The 25,065-nt window shown below is 55.5% G+C and overlaps 1 protein-coding gene and 1 long non-coding RNA gene across 21 annotated transcripts in view; one reads left to right on the forward strand and one right to left on the reverse strand.

Annotated features, from left to right (window-relative positions):
- Ptprf (protein tyrosine phosphatase receptor type F) overlaps positions 1-22,424 on the reverse strand; it is an 85,125-nt gene extending 62,701 nt beyond the window's left edge. For 17 of the 20 annotated variants that reach the window (XM_042271744.2, XM_042271743.2, XM_076564906.1 and 14 more), the window contains exons 1-3: positions 8,705-8,834; positions 1,468-1,613; positions 1,139-1,280 (exon numbers count right to left, since the gene is read on the reverse strand). In XM_042271744.2, the coding sequence (XP_042127678.1) occupies positions 1,139-1,280; positions 1,468-1,613; positions 8,705-8,795 (379 nt within the window). In that variant the 5' untranslated portion in view covers positions 8,796-8,834. Of the gene's footprint in view, positions 1-1,138; positions 1,281-1,467; positions 1,614-6,176; positions 7,951-8,704; positions 8,841-15,191; positions 15,241-15,838; positions 15,919-22,369 lie in introns of those variants that run through there. The other 3 variants (XM_076564897.1, XM_076564899.1, XM_076564898.1) reach the window with 3 other exon arrangements.
- Positions 8,046-13,504, forward strand: LOC143271967 (uncharacterized). The gene is made up of 4 exons (XR_013049301.1): positions 8,046-8,128; positions 8,228-8,297; positions 8,616-9,750; positions 12,502-13,504. It is a non-coding gene; the product is annotated as an uncharacterized LOC143271967 (long non-coding RNA).
- Positions 22,425-25,065: the final 2,641 nt, after the last annotated feature.

Here is a 25,065-nt window from a genome sequence, read left to right on the forward strand (position 1 = left end):
CCCAATGCTAGGAAGGGCAGGTAGAGCTAGCTGGATTCCTAGAGCTCCCCAGCCAGCTAGGCGAGCCCAACGGGTGAGCTTCGGGTTCATCAGTGAGGGAGCGTGTCTAAAAAGCCCTGAGTCTGCCCTCTAGCACGGGAAAAATCAAAACCAAAACCCCAAAGTCACGGAACAGTGTGTGATCACTATTCTGCTTATATATATTAATACAAATGTATGTACCCACATACACAAATCTTACACACAGGAAATGGGCCACCAAGAAACAACCAACAGCAGCAGAGGTAGGACAGCAAGAGATCGTTATTTCTCCCTATGCACGAGCCTATAGTTCTCAATTTTTTAACAGTGAGCAGATATTGGTATTGCATTTCAAAAAGAAAGCAACAATCAATGCGGTATTTTGAAAACGCGCATTCAGATTCATGTTTCCACTGTGGTTAAGGTTTAATCATGTCACTTCCCACCCTATTTGTGGCTTTCTATGTCCTTAAGAGAGGGTTCGTTTCTCAGCCCGATCCTCCAGACTCACTGAATTACTCCCCCTCTTCGTGTTCTCAGGCTCTCCAACCACCACTTGAAAAGCCTCAAATTGACCACTCAGAGTTCTGGAAGCTCTGTTTCCCCTCACACCCTGGGCCTGGGCAAAGGCCTGGAAGCCAAGTGTCCCCATTTCTTACAGAATTTACTGGACACTGAACGAGGGTAGCACCATATCAAGTGACATCCTGGGCTTCATGGCAGTTCAAGGGAAGTTTGTGAGTGAGTGAGTGAATGAATGAATGAGCCGTCAAATAAGAAATGACATTAAAATTCACACACAGCCCAGCTCCTTGATCTGGGCACCAGGAATACGCTGACACCAACTGCCAGGCTTCACTGCCACGGTCACATAAGCCCAGGGCTGCACGCAGCATCACACCTCCAGTCTGACCCAGACCCAACAATGACCCAGGAGGTCAGTGGGAGGTCACAAAGCCAGTAAGGACACAGCTGGCCTCAGGACGGGCTAGTGATCCAGTTTAGCACTGGCTCTCACTCACCCCAGGACGTCCGTCCGTCCCGGTGGATGTCCGTCCGTCCCGGTGGGCTCCCGTACCCCAGCACCCCCCCCCGCCACGCCCCTCTCTGCACATACCTTCGAGCACAGAGAGCTTGGCGCTTGTGTTGATCTCGCCCAGACTGTTGGTGGCTGTGCACTCATAGATGGCCTCGTCTCGCTGCACTCGTAACGGCTGGATCCGCAGCACTGACCCTGCTCCATCGTCAAACTCAATTACCTGTCACAGGACAGATGTGGTCATACCTGTTAGGGGTGTGGGGATCTACCAGAGCCCGTTTTCCTCACATCCCCACAAGGCCCCTGAGGGAGACTTAGGGGACCAAGGAACGGCCCCACCCACAGAGAGCGGGCCAACCCTAAAGCCTGCCCGCCTGCCCAGTCCTCCCGGCCCGCGGAGGACGAACCTCAAAGCGCTGGGAGCTGACTTTCTTCCCCTTCTTCATCCATGTGATCCGAGGCTTGGGTTCCCCTGTGGCTTGGCACACGAAGGAGGCCACCCCTCCCGACAGCCCAATCTGGTCCTCGGGGACCTTAACAAAGACAGGTTTGCCTGGAAGAGACAGAGACGAGACACTCAGTCGCCATGGCATGGTCACATCAGGCATGATCCAACACTCAGGGAGCAGTCCTTGGGGGTGAGGGGCACGAAAGACTTACGGACCCAGCAATAACGCCTAACAGCGCTTGTCAGAGCCAGGCCCTGCTCAAAGAGCCGAACCCTTAACTCTTTGAAGCTGAGGAGGTGGGTGCTATAATTACTGTTTACAGAGAAAAATCAAGGTGTAGGGAGGTCAAGGTGTTTGTCCAGCGTGACATGGCTGACAGAGCAGAGTCTGAGGTGGGGGATCCTGTCTCCATGTGTCTCCTGCCTCTGATCACTCCAAGCTCCAGGAAAAACAGAAAGCAGAAATGTACTGGAGAAGTTTCTGGGAAGAGCCCCAGACTCCCCCGAGATACTTCTCACCTACCCTAAGCCTTAGGCAGACCCTAGGACTCCCCCTCTCCCCTCACCCTACATTCCAACAGCCCAAAGGCTTGAACATTCCAGCCCCTGAGAGTCTCTGGATGGCTTCCCAGAGGGATGCTTTCCTATAACTCTGCCCCTCCCACCCTGCCCCCACTGGCTTGGCAACCGCCTTCCCAGAGCATGGGCAGCTCCTGAGTTCCTCCTCCAGAGGAGGAAAGGGGCTCAGACAAGGGCCTGCCACACCCTGGTTTACATGCCAGGGCTGACCCACAGCCTCTTATCCCTTCAAGTCCCACCACCCAGGGTCAAAAGTCCCAAGAAACCGGGCTCATTGAGACGTAGAAATGCCTCGTTAATCCTGACAGTGGATCCATTTCCTATTAATCAAGCCAATGAACAGTTCCAGGAAAGCTCGTGCCTTGAGAACTGATCCTTCAGACCACCTGCCAGGTGCCCACGAGCTCAGGCCCACTGTGTGCCAGGTACTTTTATTCACTTCCCCTTTCACAGTCAGGGCCTCTATTTCATAGGCTCGAGGGGTGAAGTCATGTGTCCAAAGTCACACAGCCGTGAGTGGTGACCAAGACACCTGACATACAGAGTTCACACGGGACTGTTGGGGGGCCTTGTCCGAGGGGTGGCAGAGACTGTCCCTATTAGCCATACTGGTCTGACAGGACCCTCGCTCTCCAGGGTCCAGTGAGGTCACCTCTCACCCCCCACCCTACAGCAGCTCCCAGCTCCCCATCTGCACAGCCACCACCTTGGATGGCCATTTTCCCTCCATGGGACAACTGGCTGGCTGAACAAGCTGATGTCCCTGTCTGCGTCACCCCCCACCCCACCTCCTCTTTTCTCTATTCGGAAGCCAGGGAACAGCCTCCTCCTGATGAAATCTCTCAAAGGCCTCCCACTGCTCCTTACAAAAAAAAAAAAGTAAACTCCTACCCCTGCAGATGAAGCCCGGCCAGGTCTGACCCACTCTCCTGGCGTCCGAGCCCGGAATAGACAATGCTCCCTGCAGCCTCAGGGCCTTTGCGTAAGCTGCACCTTCTGCTACGAACCTCTTAGACTACCCTTTACCCACTAAACCTCCAAGTCACCTTTGAACATCATCTCCTCAGAAAACCATCCCATGCCCCCTACCCGCCCGCCCCATTAGCTTAGGCCATGGTTTTAAGCTCTCTGCCTCCTACCATGTGCTCAGTTTCAGCACGAATGTGAGGCTACAACTTTCCACCTTGTGGGTGTTTAATAGCGGCTTCCCAAACAGACCATAACCCTGGGCAGGGCAGATCCCACGCCTGTCCTGTTTCCGGCCCTGTCCCACTGTCGGACCCAGTTCCTGACACCCAGGGGTGCAAAACAGAGGAAGAAATGGACAGAGGAAGGAATGTGAGGGGTGGGTAGAGACTGGGGCCGCCCCCCCCCATACACCTTCCCTCCAGGCAAGAGAGAAACCCAGGGAATAAGTGCCCCTCCAGGTCCTGCCTCAACGTGTCTACAACGAAACCAGCCACAGGAACCAGAAGAACCAGAAAGACTAGGATTGGGCTGGGGCGGGGTGGGGAGGGGCCTTCGAGCCAAACAAAGAGCTGAGAGGCTGGGCAGGAGAGCCAGGGAGATCACCGGCAGCCAGGAGGAACAGGCCTGGGAGCTGTGTGGAGGCTGGACTGTGCCCAAGGCCTGGGGCCATCAGGGAGGTGGGACTACTCACTCCTCTCCCTTGGAGGCTGGACAAGGGCCAGGGTGCCGCCCAGGATCAGACAGGCGGTCCTGCTCCAGTCCCAGGCTACCCAGGGCTGGGGCCCCTCTAGGGCCAGGTCTTGCCTTGCTTCCTATCAAGGGGACCCACACAGAGCCCCAGAGCTACCCTCATTCCAGAGCCCTAGGTAGTCCTGGGTCTTCCTGTTCCTCAGGGGACCTTTGGGGAGCAGTCAAACCCGGTCTCTACACTGTCTCCCCAAATTTGTTCTCTAGATTCACCTTTTTCCACAAGTATCTTGTATTCCCTGGCCTGAGGTCAGGCACTACACTGAGAATTTATAGTTTGGGCCCTGGTGCACCTACCCACCATCTGGGCCTGCCTCTGAGTGCACCCTGTACCCCTCATCAGCCCCTCCTCACACTGTCAGATGGGGTGCCAGGCGGGCAGGCAAAACCTGTGACCGCTCTGCCCTGGGCCTGATCAGCTGGTGTTGAGTCTGAACAGAGCATTTTTTTGTTTTACAAAAAATACTGTAAGTTTTATTTGTATTTGTGTGTGTGTGTGTGTGTGTGTGTGTGTGTGTGTGTGTGTGTATGCATGTGCATATGTGCCATACGTGGTACACGCTGGTGGGTCAGTTCCCTCCCTCCACTACACGGACTCTGGCCTGCTGGTGAGTGCCTTTGCTGAGCCAGGCTGTTGGTCTGTGAACAAAACTTCTGAGTCCAGAAAACAGGGTGCCATCTGAACATGCTAGGAGGAGCTTTGAGTCACTGTTATCCACTGTGTCACCCAGCCCTGTGGGCAGCTCCTCACAGCGGGCTAGCCTGGGACAGTCTTTGCATGTCAACAGCCGATGAGAAGAAGTGACCACAGACAGGAAGGGGCCTGGCCGAGGGGAAGCACACCCCCTGGAGAGGCTTCAGTCCTGCAGCTCCAGAGACAGCTAAACTGGGCTACCTCCTCCACAGGGAGACTGGCTGCTATTTTGTGCCTCCCTGAGGGGCACAAACACACAGGCACATCAACAGCACTGCACACGGAAAGAGAGGCACAGACGGCAGTGAAGGACGGACCGGGAGGCCAGGGGAGCTGCTGGAGAGGTGATTTCCCAGGCCCTGGAGTGGCGGGCGGGCGGGCAAGAGAGCTGGGGACTCATTAATGAGCTCCTGTGACTGCTTCTGGCAACCTTCCCCAGCCCAGTCCACTCAAGGGCGATCCTAGTTCCAGGAGGCACTCCAACAGGGGCAGCACTTAATAGGTGCCAGGTGCCTTGCCCACGTGACCCCAGTTAACCTTTACAGGTAGGAGTGATTACTCCTGTTGTGCAACAGGCCAACAGGCTCAGAGAAAGCACTTGTGCTGGAAGCTCCAGAGGGCAGGGGCTAGACAGGCCACCCATAAGCACGAGGGGGAGGGCCCTGCCATGTTCCAACATCAGGGGCTCTGGAGGAAGCTCCTGCTCACCTGTACCCGCATCTGCTGCACACACCACCTACACTACCCCTTCAGCTACCAGACACCTGGCTGAACTCCAGTGACCATAACCAGGATCCAACCTGCACCTGGCTTTGGGGTCCTGCAGCTGTCTCGTGCGGTCTGAAGGTCTCCCTCTGGCTTTCTCGTAAGCTCAGAAGCCCAGGGGTATGACTCTTTCTTCCCGCCAGGCCCATCTCTTTGTTGGGCAATACTCTGTGTTAGCAAATGCCCACTCATCTTCAGGGGCCCTCTATTCCAGGAACCCTCCCAAGATATTCCGGCTCCTGCCTGTGCCAGCACTGCCCCTGCCTGTGCCAGCACTGCCCCAACCTGCTCCTGCTCTTCTGTCAGCGCACAGACTTGTGCCCAGCTCGGTGGGTTCTGTCTCGTGACAGGTCTGAGTGGATTCTTTCTGTCCTAGCTCCTAACACACATGAACCAGCAGAAACCTCTGCCTGAGGGCTGAACCAAGACCACCCCTAACCCCGTATCCATATACCTTCCCCCCCCATCAAGAAGGCACAAAATCCCGGGTTGGGGAGACGCTAAGTGAGGTTCCAGAAGTGTGCATCCATGCAAGCAAGCATGCCTTCGTCCCCAGGTTTCCACTGGAGCTGACTAGGCCTTGACGCTAGGCCTCCAGGCTAACTCTTGGCAGCTGCTTCTCTCCCCTGCTTCTCTCCACTCCCCTCTGAGGCCAGGGCCCCCATTCATTTGTCTCGTTAAGAGGCCTATAGAAACACATTTGTCCGCTCTGCGCTTCGCTGCTCTGGTCGTCAATTCTCTGGGGGCACCCGCCCTGCCTTCTGCAGCAGCCCTGTCCATGTCTGGCTGCTTGCCCCTAGTGAGAAGTCTCGGAAGTTCAGTCCAAGCCTTGCCACGGTGGGGAGAGATTCCAAAGTGAGTGTGATTTAACGGCAGGCCAGGAGGGCAGACCCCGACTCCTGAAGCTGGCTTACCAGGGCTCCTAGCTGATGTCTGCTCTACGGCGCTTGGCCCGGCAGTGCTCGAGGCACAGCACCTGGAAGTCCACCCTTGGCAGAGGCTTCTTCTCTGGTTCCCACCTTCAAGCACCTGCTTGGTCTCTGTAACCAAATTACTAACGAACCAGCAGAGAGTCCTGGAAATCTGCCCTAAAACAGTTACATCTCACTCCTCCTGATTCCTACAGAGGTCAGACCTGTTCCGACCCTTTTTACTTTCTTATCTACCATGCCCTCCAGATCCTGAGCTGGAAATGTCTAAACTCCCAAGACTCCCCAGCCTGCCAGGACAGACAGACCTAGGGCATAATGCCACAGCAGCATGCTCTGAGGAGTGCAGAGGACCAGAGCATGACCCACACTGCTGCAGGAAATAGTGAGAGCTGAGTCAGATCTGGTCAGGCAGGAGTAGGGAAATGCCTCACCCCCACCCACCCCTCTGTTTTTGGAGACAGAGTGTCATGTGGCCCAGGCTTGTCTTCAATTTACCAGGTAGCCAAGATAAACTCAAACTCCTAATACTGCCTCCATCCCTCAAGTACTAGGATTACAGGCCTGTGCCACACCTCATAGGGAAGGGTGTTTCAAGCCGAGGAAACAAAGAATGGAGAGAACCTGGACACAGAGAGCTAGATGTAGCCGAGAGGAGAGAGCATGGCAGGTTCCGGGTGGAGAGGCAGTCAAGTTAGCAGACAGGAAGATACTACCCTGACTCCAAAGGCAGTGAGTGGGGGTGGGGGGGGTGGGAGGGGAAGGGCTGGAGGGGAGCGGAAACTGAGTACCTTGATGCAACCTGACTCTCGCTGTGGGATACAGCCTGGGTTAGAGGGAGGGACTGGAGGCAGGGGACCAGCCCAAGGCTGATGCACACTCCAGCCCAGGCAGAAGCTGCAGGAGCTTTGGCAGAGGTGGTGGGGAGAGAGAAGGGGATGCGTCCCAAAGACACCGAAGGTAGAGGCCCCAGAACCTGGAGATGGATTACAGGTGCGGTAAAAGGGAGGGGGGAGGGAGCTGGAAGGAGGCCCAGGCTCCTGACTTGGTGACCAGGTGGGTGGTAATGCCACTCAGAGAGAGAGAAAACTGGAGGCCGACAGGAGGGTGGGGCCGAGGGGTGCAGGCCGGGGCGTGCTGGGTCAGAGGCAGGAGGAGAAGCAGCCATTCTCCTAGGCCACACTGTCTCAACTCAGTGCCGTGTCCTCCCTAGCCGTCTGGGGCCCTGAGACGATGGAGGATGGTGGGAAGAAGAGTGACGAGGGTCCTTCAATATCCACGGGCCACTGCCTGCCCCAGGCTGGCGCCCTCTTTCTTGTCAACTTAGCGTTTCTCCCAGCCTGTCCCTGTAGCTCCAAGTGCTCACCCATCAGCCCCAGCCAGGCCTGAGGACCACCCCCATGCCCCTTCCAAAAGTTCTCCACCTGACTTCTCTAGACCCCCGGCCCGCACCACCCTGGCTACTCTCCAGAGGAATGGAAACTCTCTCCCCCATTCTACCCTCCCCAGGGCCCAGCCTCTGAGCACAAAGGGAGGGGTGCTCCAGGGCCACCCCCTTCTATGACTGGCTCCTGAATTATTAATGAGCCATTAAGAGAGAGAGCCCTGGTGGGATAAGGCTCCTGTCTAGAGACCTTGAGGGGATAAGAGGGGTCCCTATGGCCTGCTTCCTGAGGCCTGATCCCTGGGGTTGGCCCTGGACTGCCTCTGGGTTTAGGACAGACTGGGAATAGCCCCTTCCCCCCCAGGGGACCTCAGCTCCGACCTTGCCCCTCCCCCAGCCTGCAGATTGGCTAAGCCTGTCCTGTGCTCCGCCTCCCACCAGTAACCAAGCAGTGGTAACCATGGTGACAGGGCGGGCTATGGCCAGTCTTCTAGTGCCAGGCAGGGGGAAGGGCAGCAGCAGGGAAGAGACCAAAGTTCAGAGTTGGACTTGGGTAGGGGACAAATTGTCCCCCAACACACAAACACTCACTTTCATTCCCCACTCCCCTCTCCTTCCTGCAAGCCAAGTAACAATCTCCCCCATTTTCTAGGGATTGCAGGCCTGGCTCAGGGAAGGCTGTCCTTTGCCTTGAAGGTTCCTAGGAAAAGGGAAGGACCTGGGTAAGTCGGCTTCCAAGCCCTCCCTGGACCTGTGGACACATCTGGTACTCTATTCATGCTCCCTTCTACATGGGGCCTTATGCAGAGATCTGCAATGTGGACAAAGCACATGTCTACCCAATTCACACAGAGATCACATGAACCCCAGACAGGGCTCCCCAAGTCCATAAAACACTTAGGTATGTGGTGCTCTGCAGAGCCTAAGGGACACCCAGAGGAGCAGGCACCCCTTAGAAGGGAATCCCCAAGTGGGGATTCAAGTCCTAGGACAGAAGGACTTGAGGGTAGCTATCTGCTCATCCTGTTTCCTCCCCCTAGGACTCGGTCCGGTATTCCATGCTAGAGACCTGCTAGAAGCCAGTCACTTTTCATCCGGGTCCCTCCGGGTGAGGAGGGGTCAGACTTACTGTCGCCATGAGCCCCTGCCATCAGACCAAGCATCACGAGTGTAGGCACAAGGGGCACCATCATCCTCCCTGGGGCTGGCTCCAGGCCCATCCAGGGTTCTAACTCCACAGCCAGCCACAGCCCAAGACAATCCACCTGTAAGGGAGAGAAGGGCAGAGCCAGTTAGCTGGGGGCCACTGTGTTCCTGCTACCCATGCTGCCTCTCGGCCTCCGCTCGGCCTCCCCTCGCCCTCACCGCCCATTCAGAGCCGACTTCAACAGTCCCAGGCAGGACTGTGCAATGGTCACCCAAGCTCCTTCACCAGTGCTGAGGGTCAAACCCATCCTATAGGAAGGGATGGCAGAGGGCCCTGGGGTATTCTCTAAACCTCAGGAGGAGGGACACAGGGCTGGCTGGAAACCAGCACCAGGGTGGTCCACTCCGGATACTGAGTTTTCAACTCACACCGTTAAGGGGGTGGGAACAGAGGAACACACACAGGTTGGGACACAAGAACACACAAAAACAAGACAGACACAGGAACAATAAGCAGCCAGGCGGATTTACACAGCCCAGGGAACATCCCAGTCCCTGGAGCATCCTGATACTCTTCCTCGGGAAGCAAGGGGCCAGACCTCAACGTCCCCAGCACAGGCTCCAGAACACAGACTCAGCAGCTGTTGGTTCCACGTTGTCAAAGGCTCCCAGCCAAAGCCACAACCCGTCAGGGCTCGCCAGGACTGCTCTCTACAAGTTACAGTTGCCCTGCCTGGCCACCCTCAACCTACCCAATTCCCATGGCACCTTCCCACCCCAACGACAAATGCTAAGGAGGCTTCAGTGGCTGAGATTGGAACGCTAGACTCTTCAGATTCAACATCCATGCTTCCTCCCTCTCCCCTGGTCCCAGCCATGCAAAGCAGATGGGGATGGCTGTGTTGGGAGCTAGCTGAAGCCTTCAAGAGCCTGCTCACCCTCCTGTCTACATGCCCTTCCCTCTGCAGCCTCCTGCTGAAGCCTTTCAGTGGCTGGAGACACTTCAGCTCCAGTGGTGAGCTTCTAAAGGTCTCTCTCTCTCTCTCTCTCTCTCTCTCTCTCTCTCTCTCTCTCTCTCTCTCTCTCTCTCTCTCGTTTTTCGAGACAGGGTTTCTCTGTGTAGCTTTGCGCCTTTCCTGGAACTCGCTTTGTAGACCAGGCTGGCCTCAAACTCACAGAGATCCGCCTGCCTCTGCCTCCCGAGTGCTGGGATTAAAGGCGTGCGCCACCACCGCCCGGCTCTAAAGGTCTCTTTTCCATGTTCCTTGCCTGGGGATTTCAGGTGACAGGCAGAGTGCCCATACGGCCACATATAGGGCACTGGCACATGGCCAGGCCTTCACCCATGCTCTGAAAACACCACGGAGTATGATGAGGGGGGCGACAGTGGACACACCTTGGGGCCCGCCCCACAGTGCTAAGAGAATTTTCAAGTTGAGAGAACAGGTGAACCCCAGGGATGGAGCCCAAACATGGTTCTGCTCCTTCCTGGAACTTGGACCCTGATCTGAACTTAGGACAGTCAAAGACCATGAGGTGAGAACAAGCAGTCGGGGAGCAAAGGTGGAACAAGCAGGTGCCACTGGGAAGCGAGGCAGGGGCTGGAGACGCGGGGGAGGGGAGAAGTTCCCTGTCCCGGGAGCTTGCCCAAACTGAAGTAAAACGGAAGCAGCGAAAGCAGTAACGCTAAAGGACATGGTGTGGTGTCCAGCACTCCCTCTTCCGGGCTGTGGGTTCCGCTGAGTGATCAGAGCTGAGGAGGTTCAGTCCTCAATGGGGCCACACGCTGCCATGTCAGGGTGAAGGCCCTATCTGGGCTTGTTCCCCACAGCACCGTGGTTATCTGAGTGTGGCTATCAAGACATCAGGTGGTGAACTGCCTGACCAGGTTACCATGGGGACATGGCTCTCAGAGAGGACTCTAGCTTTGGTACAGATACCCAGGGTACAATGCAGAGGTGTGTTGCACCACAGGTCAGACGAGTGGCCTAGGCAGGTCTCGTGGGAGAGGAGACATCACAAAGTCAGAGAGTTCAACTTCCACGCTCAACCACTTCAGGCACATTCTCCCCACCCCCCAATGCGGACAGCATATGGACATAATCTTCAGGACAAGTATCACAGGGGCACATCTCCCCGGTATGGACATAAAGGCAGAAACAGAATAGATGTTACAAGGTACAAAAATGCACAGCCCAGTCATCACGGGACAGAACTCCCCAGTACAATTACAGAGCCTTAATCCTCTGTAGCTGCCTTGGTACAGCAATCACAGCATGGTGACTCCCAGGGGCAGACATGGAAACAGTGTCTGGTCCAGACATCATGTGGGTGTACACAGAGGGTATAGACATCTGTGATTATAGCTGCCTGATAAGGACATCACAGGGATAAGACTCCCCAGTGCACTGCCTTGGAGGTGTAACTCTCACAGACGGGGGTAGGGGTGTCACTACTAAATAAAGGGGAACGAGGTGCCACTCAATAAATAAAGCCATCATAGTCTCTCACTCCCAGAACAGGTAAGTGAAATTCTGGCCTCTAAACCCAATCCCTAGTGTAGCAAAGGCCAGTGGCTCTCGGGGATTCAAGACCCCCTGAGTATGTAGGCAGAGTGCTCAGAACACTTTGTTCAGGTCCACAGTGTAGGAAGAAGGCAGAGCACTGAAAACGGGCTGGGGAGACGGCGCAGAGCTCAGGGCACTGGCTGCCAGAGGACCTGCATTTGATTCCCAGCACCCACACGGCAGCTCACCACTGTGTACAACTGCAGTTCCAGAGCATCCAATGCCCTCCTCTGGCCTCTGTGGGTAGCAGGCACACACATGGTTTACAGACATACATGCAGGCAAGACACTCATACACAGAAAAATGTTAAAACCTTTTTCTAAGTTGAAAATAGAGATATTCCCTCCCAAGAGAATTGCTCCCAGTGATCCCTAGACACAGGGATACAGACAACTAGAAACACCAGGAGACCTCAGGGACATACATAAACATGGGCAATCTCAGGGAACTGCTCTGGCAACCAGTCTTCCAAGCCAGGGCCTCTCCCTCTCAGCAGCGCCTGGTGTGAGCAAGTTGCTCCCACCCCTGGACTCTGGGCACAGCGCCTGCCCCTGGTGTCAGGCAGTCCAGGCGGCTCCCAGATCCAGGGCCGCCTCCCTCATCAGAAGAGAGGTGAGCAGCCGTGAGTCTCAGGCCTGGGCTTGAGTCTAGATGCTGGTCCTGCCCACACCCTGATCTCCACGTCCCCTACAGAACAAGTTTGCCTTGCTGGACAGCCATGGGCCTTGAGAACCCACCCAATACGGCAGTTCTTAGAACAGACACCCACTCCACCAACATGGATGGGTGAGTCTGAGCCTCGGACAATTCAGATAAAATCAAGGCCCAAACACTTGGGTTCTCAAGCTCATCTCTGAATTGCACTGTGGGCCATTGCTTCTACCAAACTGACATACTTGGGCAGGAAAACAATTACGTGGCATATGATATTATAGGATATAATTGACTGTAATTTTTCTACATTCAGAATAGCTTTGATATATCTTTTTTCACTGCCACACCACTGTAAAGCTGCCAACTGCCCTTTCTTAGGAAGAAATGTCCTTTATTCTCAAATTTTGTCCTTGGTGCTAAAATGTCCTTTCTTGTATGAAGTGATGGGGACAGCAGATATTAGTTTTGTTTTTTTTTTGTGTGTGTGTGTGTGTTTTTTTTATAATGTCCTTACTTGGCAAAATAAAAAAAACTGCTAACCCCCTGTCTGGCCCTAAGCACTTTTGGAAACTGAACTGATGTGAAACCGAAGAGCCTGGGAAACCCTGCTCTGAGGAAGAAGGGATCAGCGGGCACAACATCAAGCCGCAGGACTCATGTATGTGTATCATGGAAAATGCATGTCATTTCCATGAGGTCCACTCTAACCATCCCTGCCAGGGCCAGAGGGCTCCCAAGAGACCATGAGACGCCAGGACTGAGGGGTTCCCGGATGGAAAACAGCTGGGATCATTCTCAAGCCCCCCTCATGAATATACAAACACAGATTGATTTGTTTCCCGTGGGCACGAGTTATTATTCACAAATATTAATTAGTCTCCAAATACCACCTGTTCCTCCAGCCCTTTCCCACTGCTCCTCTTCAGGCCAGGACCCTGGCTCCCGGGAGACTGGAGACCGGACATGGACATGGACAGAAGAAGGGGCACCCAGGGTCCCGGGGTGTGCTCAGCCAAGGCGAGGCCAAGGCTTATGCAACAAGATGCATGCTGGGCAGGCAGGGAGAGAGAGCCAAGAGCTGTTCATCTTTGAACCTGTGGCGGCAGCTAACCGAGCCCCTTTGTCATGTCCTGGACAGTTTACCGCGTGGTACTGCAGCAGCGGCCGCGGAGGCGGAAACGGGCCCTGTCACACTTGGGAAGGGAAAACCAACATGCTTCCAACTCTCACCAAACCGACCACTGGGTTAGGACGGGAATAAATCACAGCCTCGGCCTCGACCCCGGCCCAGAGGATCTGGCTGGCAGGAAGGAGCCTGAGACGGCCTTACCTCCTCCAGCCGGGCGGCCAGAGTCTGTGTGAACAGCCAGGAACAACATTCCCTCCCACTCTAGAACTGGGGATCCTCTAACTACACTGAGGCCCCTTTTATATCTCTCAGCTTTTGGCTCTCTGGGGAGTCAAAGGAGAAACCAGGGGTATCAAAACCTCTGGAATGGAAGCCAAGGACCTAACAGGGGCCGAGGTAAGAAACAAAAACAAAACTAAACAAAAATCAAAACAAGCCAGCATGGGCTCCGTAAAGTCCTAGGCCTTTTCCTGGGGGCGGGGGGGGGGGGGGGGGGGGTCTCTCGCATTGATGTGCACCAACCCTGCTGCCTTGGGGCCTCTGTACCCAGTATTTTCTCTACTGCACACGATGCCCTTCCTTCTCTTGCCCCAGACACTCCACTTCAGAACTGGGTTCAAGGGATCCACTAATATAAACTTTTCCCCACATGGCTCTCCCTAGGTTCCCAGGTTGTACAATTTAGAAAATCACAAGAGGTGACACAAACCGGTGGTTCTCAATCCAGGGTGACCCTGCCCTGCCACAGGACATGAGGTAATGTCTGGAGACATGTTTGATTGTTAGGACCGGGGATGGAGGTAGGTGTTACTAGCATCCAATGGGAAGAAACCTGGGATGCTGTGAGACATCTTACAACATCAGTTCAGGCCCATGAAAAAAGGATCACCTTGTCTAAAAAGTTTACAGTACCAAGACTGAGAAACCCTGGTAGAGGTGGCAAGCTATACAGCCGACAGCCTGACCGAGCCCCGGCCCCAGGACCCCGCCCCCCTTGGAACTGCTTCACACCTTCAACCACAGGCAGTTCCTGACATTCTATCAGTACCTTCTTGGTCTTTAGATCTCAAGGCATCTTCCTCTCCCCCCTCAAATCAGTTCAGCCTCTAGAAGCAGGGGGCCCTGTACATCCCATCTCCACCTTTCAGATGCCATTCACATGGGCTCTCACCAGAGCACAAGGGCTCCTTTTTTAGGGCCTCTTCTGGCAGGACTGGGTTTATAGGCAAATCAGACCCTCACCGAAGGACGAACACAAGGATGCTTTACATCCCTATACACATTCTCCCCACATGACCCCTCCGCATAATCCCACTGCCCACCTCACCGAGTGTGACTGCTCACAGCGTCCTCACTCCTCTCCATCCAGGCCAGACCCATCTCTTGTTTTCAGTTTGTTGTAATTGTATGTGTGGTTGCATGGAGGTCAGAGGACAACTTAGTGGAGTCAATTCTCTGCTTCCACTTTTACCACTGGGTTCTGGGAATCGAACTCGGGTTGTCAGGAAGCAAGCACATTTACCTGCTGAGCCACCTCGCTGGCTTCAGATCAATCTTTGTCATGGCCTCTTTGTTTAACCATCTATCTGGAACTGTTCGGGGAACAGGGTGATGGCCTTGAGGCGTGTGGGTCTTGTCTTCAGGAAGCTTACAGAGAAAGCCCACGAGCTCGGGGACGACCTGTCATCCAGGTCAGCAAATCCTTGAAGTCTCTTTACTCATTCCAAACTTCCATCTTGCCAGGAAGTTTCAACTTCCCCCTCTTCCATCCCAACTACCTCTCATCCCCTCCGCGGGCTTCCTGCCTTTGGTCCCTCCCTTCCAATCCGTCCTGTACACAAGCCAACGGTCCCTTCAGCTCACGGAAGTGCAGATCTGGGGGCTGGAAGACAGGGTTCAGCAGTTAAGAATGCCTACCTGCTTTTGCTAGGGACCCAGGTTCAGTTCTCAAAACACACAAGAGGGCTCACAACAATCTGTATGGGATCCAACCCTCTCTTCTGCCTCCAGAAGCGCCAGGCACACACGTGTACACACGTACATGGGAGGCAGACACTCATACACATAACACAAAAATAAATAATCCTTTTTCAAAACAAAAAAATCCAATCATGCCCACCGTGTGTGCTGTCTGCTCTTCTGGCTGATGGGAGGCACTAGCCAGTGTTCTGTGAATGAAGGGACAGCTGGATGAATGAACGGATGCCGTCGGCTTGAGAACCTTCCGGGCTTCTGAAGCACCCTTGGAGGAAGTCTCCAGCCTTCAGTCTCTCATCCCAGCCCACCATGTAGACTCCTAACTAACTCCTGGTCTTTTTCTCTACAACCCCAGCCCACACCCCGAGTACCCTGCCCTTCTACAGCATCTTCGGTTGACAGGCAGTCTTCTTTCCCTACAGAAACACGACAATTGGAGAAGCAGACAGACCCTGGTGCCACCCAGAAGCCTACGTCACACCCACAGCAGCTGGTGGGCTGTGTGTCATTCCCCACTCACCTCCGTCCTCCACGCCAGCCAGACACCTCCCCTTCTCACGTCCCACATTCAATCCTTCACTATGGTCTATCTACTCCACCTGCTTAAGTGACACTCAAATCCCTTCTCTGCTTCCCTTGTCCAGGCCTCACCCATCGCTCAACCACATGTACATTGGATATCCCCTCCACAACTTACAGCATGAAAATCCAAACCATTCCGCCTGGCCCACAGCTCCCCCACCCCGCTACCGCAACCATGCACCTGGCCACACGCTGGGGCACACTCACCGGGTCTCGGCTTGCTTCTATCAGTCACTCTTGCTGGACAGTCAGCACTGAGGGCAGGGCACCAGGGCCTCCGCTCCTTCCTGGACAGAGAGGAAAAGACGAGACAACGTCAAGACTGCCATCCAAGCAGAGTATAAACTGACACAGACAGACTTGAAACACACTATTTATGCAGGGAAAAGAAAAGCAGGGTATGGACCTGTCGGTGTCGGATGATCCCCATTGAGGACAAATATCCATCTGGTTACTTTACTGCGTTTGCCTGATGCTCCCCACACACCTACTATGTGCCTGCCCATCTGTCTACGTCCCTATGCCCATGAGCAACACAGGCCAAGTCTCCAACCATGGCCACAGAGTCTGGGTCTGAATCCCACAGTGACCCTGGAGCAGAGCAGTCACCCACCCCAGCTCTGGGGCCCCACCTGCCCAGGTTCTCCCCTCACTAGGCAGCCACAAGCACGCTCTCTTCCAATCTTCACGTGTGCCCTACTTCCTCCTGCCTCCCAGCCCTGCCCGTGATGTGTGCCACCGCCTGAAATGGGCTACCTGTATGCTTCTGACCAGTGACCACTCAGATTTCAGATCCAACAGCACTTCTCAAGTAAGCTTACCATGACATCACCAACTACATGCCTGGACTTTGCCTCAAAGCAGTGACCACAAACGTATTCATTTACTTACATGACTCCGAGTCACTAAAATAAGCTCGGTAAACACACGGGGCACACCTGCCTGGCTCAACTCACTATCCCCAGGGCCCAGTAGGAACCCAGCACACAGTAGGTGCTCAGTCAACCCACGGTGAGAATATGAGCTCCCAGAAAACAGCCCAGCCAGGACACGCCCCAGCACATACACCAGCCTCCCAAGTCACTTCAGGAGCAATATTTATTTTTGACTTTCTGCTTCTCTATAATTTTTAAAATGAAGGTGTGCCCCTGGATGCCTCCTCCGCTGGCACACACACAGCGTCAGAGCCCTGTGCCTTCCTTCTAAAACCATTACTGAGCTCTCACCAGCATGGGCATGGTCCTGGTGGGGGGTAGGGCTTGGCCACGCCCACATCACCTCATCACCAGCTCAGCTACGCTGCTGATGCCCACTTGAAGCACGCTAGAGCCCACTTAGGGCCCCTTCTGGGCTTCCCTCAGCCCCCACAGCAGTGTTCATCCCACAGTCCTGCCACTGTGGCTCTTCCCTGAACAGGAAACTGTGAGGGGAGATGGGAACATCCTCACTCACCATCCACAGACTAACCTCCACACCAGGGAATCGTCCTTACTTTAACCGTTTTTAGATTTACTTGATGTGTATGAGTGGTTTGCCTGTATGTATGTATGTATGTATGTATGTATGTATGTGCACCATCTGTGTGCATGTATGGTGCCCAAATTCAGAAGAGGGCACCAGACTCCTGGAACTGGAATTACAGATGGTGTGAGCCACCATGTGGGTGCTAGGAACCAAACCCAGGGCACCTGCAAGAGCAGCCAGTGCTCTTAACTGCTGAGCCACCTCTCCAGCCCTTTGTCCTTACTTTAGACAAGTCATCTTTGGAAAGTTAGGGAATCTTCTTAGGTAAAAAGTCACTGACTCACTCAAGGCCTCACCAGACCCACCCACCCCCAGCCAGAGCAGAACCCAAGGCCCTGGGCCGCAGGATGCCAGTATGGGCTCCTACCCCCAGCACGGCATTTCTCCACAACATTCCCAGTGGCTGCTGCTGCTGCTGCTGCTGCAGCAGGCTGCCAAGCGGGTCTGGCCAGAGAAACCAGCTTCCCTGTTGCAAACTCAAAGGCCCGTTTGTCTGAAGATGCCCGCCCAGCCTCACAATGCCCGACGCAGGGCTGCTAGCTTCACCGTTGAGCAGGAACCCAGGCAGAGGGGTCGTGTTCAAAGCAACGGTGTCACACCCAAGGCCACACCAGCAGCACTGGGTCTCCTGCCTGAGGACTGGGACAGGCCCTACCTAAAGAAGAATCCATATCTGAAGAAAAGGCACACGCCCAAAATGGCCATGAAGTCGTCTTAGAAACACCGGACCCTGAGGCTGCCAAGACAGCACACACACACACCCTGCCAAGGAACACAGAACAGTCCAAGATAGTATTCTAGAACAGTACTCTGGACCACACCAGTCCAGGATCAAAGAGCCCCAACACTGACGATCAAGTCACCTTCAGGTCAGCCCCCAGCAGCCCCCAGAAACACTCCAGACCCACAAGGGGACAGACCTAGAACAGTCGAGATGGCCAGCTACCCAGAGAACAGACTGGCGTTGACATCTGGAAGGTAGACCGGAAAGCTGCTCAGCCGGAGCCTAACTGGATAGGATTTCAGTGAGGATTCACACTGGGTACAACACCCAGAAAGGTCCCAGGCCAGGCTTGGTTAACAGTCATGACCAAGATCACGTAGAAGGCCCTTGCACCAACCTGGCCCCAGCAGGGCTCTTCGTCACCTGCCAGGCTGAAGCCCGGCCCACCAGTGGGACCAGGAGGAGCAAGCAGAAACCCAGGGCACAGACACAGACCGAAGCGACCTCCGGGCAGCCCTGGGGCTACACACAAACGGCCCCCAGCAGCAGCGGATAACAAACAGCCAAGGAAACAAACTTGGGAGTTCTCAGACCCAGAGCCCCAGTGCACCCAGACTTGGTGCCTCTGGACCTTGGAGGCAAAGACAGAGCAAAGAATCTTGGGAGGAAGCGAGGCACTCCACCTCAGAGGCTGCCCCTTCTCAGGATCCCCTTCTATCCACACCAAGAGCTCTCTCCTCCAGGGCCTCACCTCCAGCCTTCTCACACCGACCTGCACCCTGAAGGTCAAATACACTGGAGCAACACACTCCCCGGTGAAGATGAGGCTGGGGGACCAGGTGGCTGCCCCCGCCTGGCTGAGCGCCCCACCTGTAAAGGCCCAGCTCAGAGCAGCGGCTGCTGCGGGTACCTCTGCCTGGACAGTGTGTGTTTCCAAAGACAACTCTGGGATCTGGTGATTCTGAGGGAGGAGTGGATTTTCGTCTTTTACGGATGACCGTAAAACAAGTGCCACCACTGAGGGACAATACAAGACGTGAGGCCCTGTCCCAAACGCTTCCTGTTCCTCTTGAGTCGAGGCATGGTGTTTTAGCATACCCATTTAAGAAATGAGGTCCAGAGGAGGTTAGCAAATTGTTCAAGGTCAACTCAAACTCCAGTTCACCAAGTCAGCTCTTGGCTACTGCCGACAGCTGTCGGCCCTGAGAGAACATCGCTCCTCGCTCCCACCTAACTCCTGGTGTCCCTGGCTTAGACAGTCGCCTCATACCAAACCGCTTCACCAAAACCCAAGGGCCTCACAGACAACCCATGGGGCCTGGGCTCAACACTTACCTGGCCTGGCCTTTCCTCCCCAGGTCCCTAGCTCAGGACTTCCTCACTCCACGTCCCACAAGCCACCCTGTCCTGTCAACAAATGTGCGTTCTCCGGGCCCTGCGTCACCCTGCCCCCTAAGCTACTTTCCCCTCACCTGACACTCTGCACACTGCAGCCTCCTTGCTGGGAATCCTGTCTCCACCCAGAACTTTCCATAGCCCAGAACCATCTTCTAGTGAAGAAATCTGTAGTACGACCCACGTCTCCACCCAAACTTTAAGCCATGGGTGTCTCTCCCGGATACCTCACAGAACATCCAAGGCTCTGTGAACTGACGTGTCCCCGAACAGGCCACAGGTGATAACATCTCTCAATCTTTACGCACGCTGTTTAAATTCTTTGAGTAAACTAATTAATTCTGCAGTGCTGGGAACTGAATCCAGGGCCTTCAGCATGCTCGCGAGGGCTCTCCCGCGGCATCGTTTCCAGTGCGGCTCATCTTAAGTTTTTCCCTTCATCTGCAGCAGCCTTTCTCTTTCCCAAGAGGCAAACTCCTACTGACCCGTCTAAACCCACTTCAGAGAGCCCTTTCTTAGTCTCTTCTGAGAATCATCTTACCCTGAACCTGAACTCTCCCGTCTCACACGGACTCCTCCAGTCTTCTGACCTCAGCCTGGAATGGCAGTTACTCTCTACGGCTAATGCTCCCAACTCAGCAGCTGCTAAGAGACAAGCTTCCTTTTCCACACGGTTGTTAGTCCCACAGGAAGCCGGACCGCCATGCCGAAAGTGCCTAGCCCTGTGCCTGGCACACGGTCAGCAATCGATAATGGGTTCCTGAATCGCTTTTGCATTCCCACGAGGTGACTGCCACTGCTGACCTGCAGGGCCACGCGGTCCTCTGGGCTCCTCTCAGCAGCCCCGGGGCCCCATCTACACTTGACTACCAGCCCCATTCTACAGGGAACTGAAGCTGAGACCCCCAAAGAGGCCTCCTTGCTGTACAAGCCGGAGCACAGAAGTTGTCTAGGTCTGGGGGCTACCTCCCCACCGAGGACCTCGAACTGACTCCCAGTACGGGTGGCCGGGAAGAAGCATAGGGAAAACACAAACCCGCAGGACAGTATCTTGCTGCACAACAACATGATACACAAGAGTTTTCAGCCAGTCTACCCTTGCTGCAGCCCTCCCGGCCTCCCCGAAAACTGCTCCCCCAGCACCCACAACTATGGAAAGGAACTCTTCCCATAGCCCTGAACACGGGAGACTGGACAGAGGGGAGGGGGAGGGGGTCGGCAGCTGCAGGAGGAAGGGAAGCGAGAATCCCATTAAAATTGTCCTCATTAAAGGAAGAGGAACTGCAACTCAAAGAACACAAAACCGTGACGACGCTGAACTAGAATATGCAAGGAAGTCATGTGCGCAAGCAGAGACTGAGTGTGCAGGTGCACAGGTGTGCTGCCGTGAGTGTGCAAGTGCCGCAGGTCTCTGCACGAAGGTGAAGTGCACCGGAAGAACGGAGGGTGGGCCCAGACTGGGAACGAAGGCCGGGTGTGTGGCCTAAGCCCCGGCTGCGAATGAAGGGTTGTTCTGGAGTCCATGAAGCCCTAGGCAGATGCACACAATCAGTAAGAACAGGGATTTTCACACTCCCTGAAGCAAGAGTTAATAAGGAGCCAAAGAGAATCCCTCCGATTTCCTGTCAGACCTCTCCTCTGGATCCTCTCAGATTCCACACTGGGTCCTTCATCCAGAAACTGCCATTCCGCAGCCGCAAAACACTTCCCTGCATTCCCAGGCCAGAGCCAGTACCAGGTCACTCAGGATGCCACTCTGGGCCCTTCAGAAGCAGAAGTGAAGGCTTCCTCAACAACCCTAGGTCATCCAGCATCCCCCCAGCCCTGCCTGGCTGCTCCCAGGGTGGTCCTCCCTCCCATTCCACAGCGAGGGGCGGCAGGTAGGGCTCCCACTCCACGGGCTCCAACTCAGGGGCCCTGCAGAGGGAGGGGTGAAATGGGGAGAAGGGCTAGCCCCTCCCCCTCCCGGGGTAGAAGAACCAGAGGGGCCGCATTCCAGAGAAGTGGGGGAGGGGGGCTGATGGGGGGGGGGTCAGAGACACCTAGCAGAGAGACAACCAAGGAACTACAGAGACATGGAGGCACAGAGACCCGGGGAGAGGGAACAGGGAGACCCAGGGCGAGGGAACACCAAGACCCGGGGAGAGGGAACACCGAGATCTGGGGAGAGAGGACGGGGAGACCCGGGGAGAGGGAACACGGAAACCCGGGGAGAGGGAATACAGAGACCTGGGGAGAGAAGACAGGGAGACCCGGGGAGAAGAACCCGATACTCGGGGAGAGAACACGGAGCCTGGGAGGCAAGAGGGACCCACAGCTGGCCACGCTGGGACCGCAGGGACTGAGACCTGGAGGCAGTGAGCGAGCCAGGGAGACAAGAGACACCTAGGGAAATTGAGAAAGGCGCCGAGGCGAAGACGCGGGCGCAGAGACTGGGGACCGGGCACGCCCGAACGGGACGGGACCGGGCGGGACGCCGGGAGGCGACTGAGTGAACTTTCGGAGCGGGTCCGAGCGCACCCGTCCTCCCGGGACGAGTGGCTCCGGGGCCTCGAGGGCGCCGCTCGGGGTGGGGGTTGGGACCGCCCTCCCGGTCCCTCCCCAGCCCGCGCTCCGCACGGAGGAGACCAGGGAAGGTGGCGCGGGGGGGTGGGGGGAGACGGGACTCCCAACTCGCGCCCCGCGCATCCCGGGGCCGCACGTGCGCCCGGTCGCCCGCGAGACCCGGCGTCGGCTGCGGCTCTTCCGCCGGCGGGGAGGGGGCGCCGTGGGACGGGGAGGCGGCCTGGACCCGCCCGGGGCCGGCGGGGGAGGCTGGAGGCCGCCCCCGGAGCGCGACCGCGGCGGGTAGGGGGAGGACCCGGCGCCCACCGGCGCGGGGAAACTTTGCACCGGGGGCGCGGGCTGCGGCTCAGGTGCGGCGGGGGCTCGGCCGAGATCGCGGGCGCGGCAGGTGGGGGCGCGGCCCAGCCTCCGGGCGCCCCCGGGCCCGCCCCCGGCTCCGCTCCACCGACGCGGGGGCAGGGCGGGGACGGCGCGGAAGGGCCGAGCACCGAGGGGCCCGAAGAGGGGCTGGGGAGGGGGGGGTCACTCACCGCCTCTCCGGGGGCCGTCGGTCTGCATGTCCCCCCTCGAGCCGCTGAGGCCGCCGCTTCCAGTCCGCCGCTGCCGCCGTCGCCCGCTCCCGCCACCGCCACCGCCGCCCGAGCCCGAGCCCGAGCCGGAGCTGGAGCCGGAGCCGCCGCCTCTGCCGCCGCCGCCGCCACCGCTCCCGCCGCTCCCGCGCCAGCTCCAGCCGCGCGCGCCCGCCCGCCCGCGCCCGCGTCCCTGCCCCTGCCGTGCGCGTCCCCGGCGCCGCCCCTCCCCTCGTGCACTCTCGCTCGTAGAGGAGTGAAGCCGTAGGCCCAACGAGGCTGCAGACCAACCCCAAGTCTAAACCGACTGCAACGCCAGGATCGAGCTTAAACCTCAGGCACGAGCGTTGGATGGACCCAAACTCCGACAACCAAGTCCAGACCCTCCCAAATCCTCACCGGAACCTAATACTTCTCTAGGGTCCCCCGCCCCCAATACTGACGGAAATCCGATACTCAGCCCAGAGCCACCTTTGAACCCAATGTTGAGTCCAGACCCCTCAATTTGCTAGCAACCAAAACAATTAGTAATTTTTATCTGCACCCCTGTAGTATATTGACCCCAGCTAGAGATTCTTACCCTAAATGGTTTCATTCATTCTATCTGGCCTAAGTTTGATATTGACAGAGGCCGGAACTCTTGGTCGGAATGGACTCCAAGTAAACTAAGCTCTAAGGCAGCTGCCTCACACTCTGCCCCAATGCTTTCCTGAGTCTGAGCGCCTACGTAAAATTTCACTGGTTTATTTCCATCCTAGATATGTACATTTCCTGACTGGGATTCTCAATTTTTTACAAAATATTTTATTTATTTGTTTATTTATCTATCTATTTATTTAGTGTGTGTGTGTGTGTGTGTGTGTGTGTGTGTGTGTGTGTGTGCAGGTGTTGGCAGAGGCCTTAGAGGGCTTCAGGTCCCTTGGAACCAGAGTTATAGGCGGCTATGAGCAACCCAGTGTGGATGCTGGGAACCAGACCCTAGTCCTCTGCATCATTAAGTGCTCTTAACGGCTGAGCCATCTCTCCAACCCTGGAACTATCAATTTCAATAGCAAAATTCGGATAAGGTCACCAGAAAGAGGGAAATAAACAAAGAAGACCCTAATATAGACGCTGACCTCAACACCCCTCCCTGCCTTTGTGATCATTTAGTACAATAACCTGACCCAACTCCACACAAGCCTGGATCTCTACACTGTTCTTCCACAGCTCTGACCTGACGCCACCCCCACCCAGAGGCTGGCCAGCACCCCAGTGTCTATGTTAATTCCAACAGGTATAAATTGATCACTGGTCTCAAGACCCAGGTCCCACATAAACCTTGACACTGAATTTCAGACTCCTTGTCTACAGCTGTACCCACTCAAACCTACCTAATCTCACCTGAATTTCATTTCACTCATACCGAGCTCAAATGCGCGTGACACTGTGTCCAGTGTATGCAGTACTGGGGATTGCCCTGGACTAAACCGATAACCTACCTGAAGATTTATATTCCGAGTGACGCTGATAGGGACTTGGCAATCTCCAAACAAGAGCCAGCCAGCCTTGGCACCAAAGCCTGCGGGCTCCTCACACCCAGTCCATACTACTATCATTTAGAAACTCATCCATGGCTACACCCTCCTTTTTCTGCGCCTAATCCCACCCCATGAGGCTTCACCATTAAGGGAAGATGAAATACTCTCCCCTACCCTGGGTCAGGTAAGACCCTTTGTGAGGGCTCTCCGACTCTCCTGTGAGTTTAGAATCAAATGAGAAACAAAAACAAGATCTGAGGCCTACTGGGGCTCCTGGATTCTGACATCTCAGCGGTTTCCTGCTAGGTTTAGATCTGAGTTGAGGGATCAAGTTCAGGGTAACACCTAATTCCCAGCCTGCTTTTGTCTTGGACCTGTACTCACAAGCAGTGCGAGTGCGCCCCCTGGTGTATGACAAGGCAATAGGCCTGGCTCCCGTGAATCTGGGCAATTTGGCCCAGATGACAAACAGATCAAAAATGAATGCTCGTAAGACAGTGGTTTTTCACCCACGGGTAATTTTGTTGTGCTGTGGGAGAGCTGCTGCAATTTTTATGCATCTTTAAATATATTTTGTCTGTTTTTCAGAACTTTGACTGTTTAGTCCCCCAACTTCAAAACATATAATTTCCGGCCTGCTTTTTGCTGCCTTCTGGAAACAGCTCTTTTCCTTGGCTTTCCTGGCTCACACTGTCCTTCATGGCTACTGGTTCTCCAATTACCTTGCTGTACTTCTTCATGTCCAGGGCTCTGTACTAGGCCTCTCCTCCTGCCTCCTTCCACCCCTTGGATCTCCTGAGAGCTCCAGCCCCATGTGCCAACAGCCATCTCCATGGCACGTCTGCGTTGTCCCCCAGATAAATGAACTCCCATCTCTCCGAGCTCGGGTCTGTCCCCGGCCATCTCCGGCAAGGACCTCAGGGTCCGGAAAGACAACAGATCCTCCTTCCTAACTGGCCATCAGTCCTGCAAACGTTGTAAAGGAGTCAGAACGGCTAGGTTGGGGAGAGATTGACTGGTTGGTTCTGACTTTTACATTAACCCACCCCAAACCAAACTTGACATAAGCTCTCCTATACATCACTATACGTCCATCTCCACCTCCCCAGACCTGCTGCACCTGGAGTGAATTGTCAT

Source organism: Peromyscus maniculatus, chromosome 2 (assembly GCF_049852395.1).
Source record: "Peromyscus maniculatus bairdii isolate BWxNUB_F1_BW_parent chromosome 2, HU_Pman_BW_mat_3.1, whole genome shotgun sequence".
NCBI classification, from domain to species: Eukaryota; Metazoa; Chordata; class Mammalia; order Rodentia; family Cricetidae; genus Peromyscus; species Peromyscus maniculatus.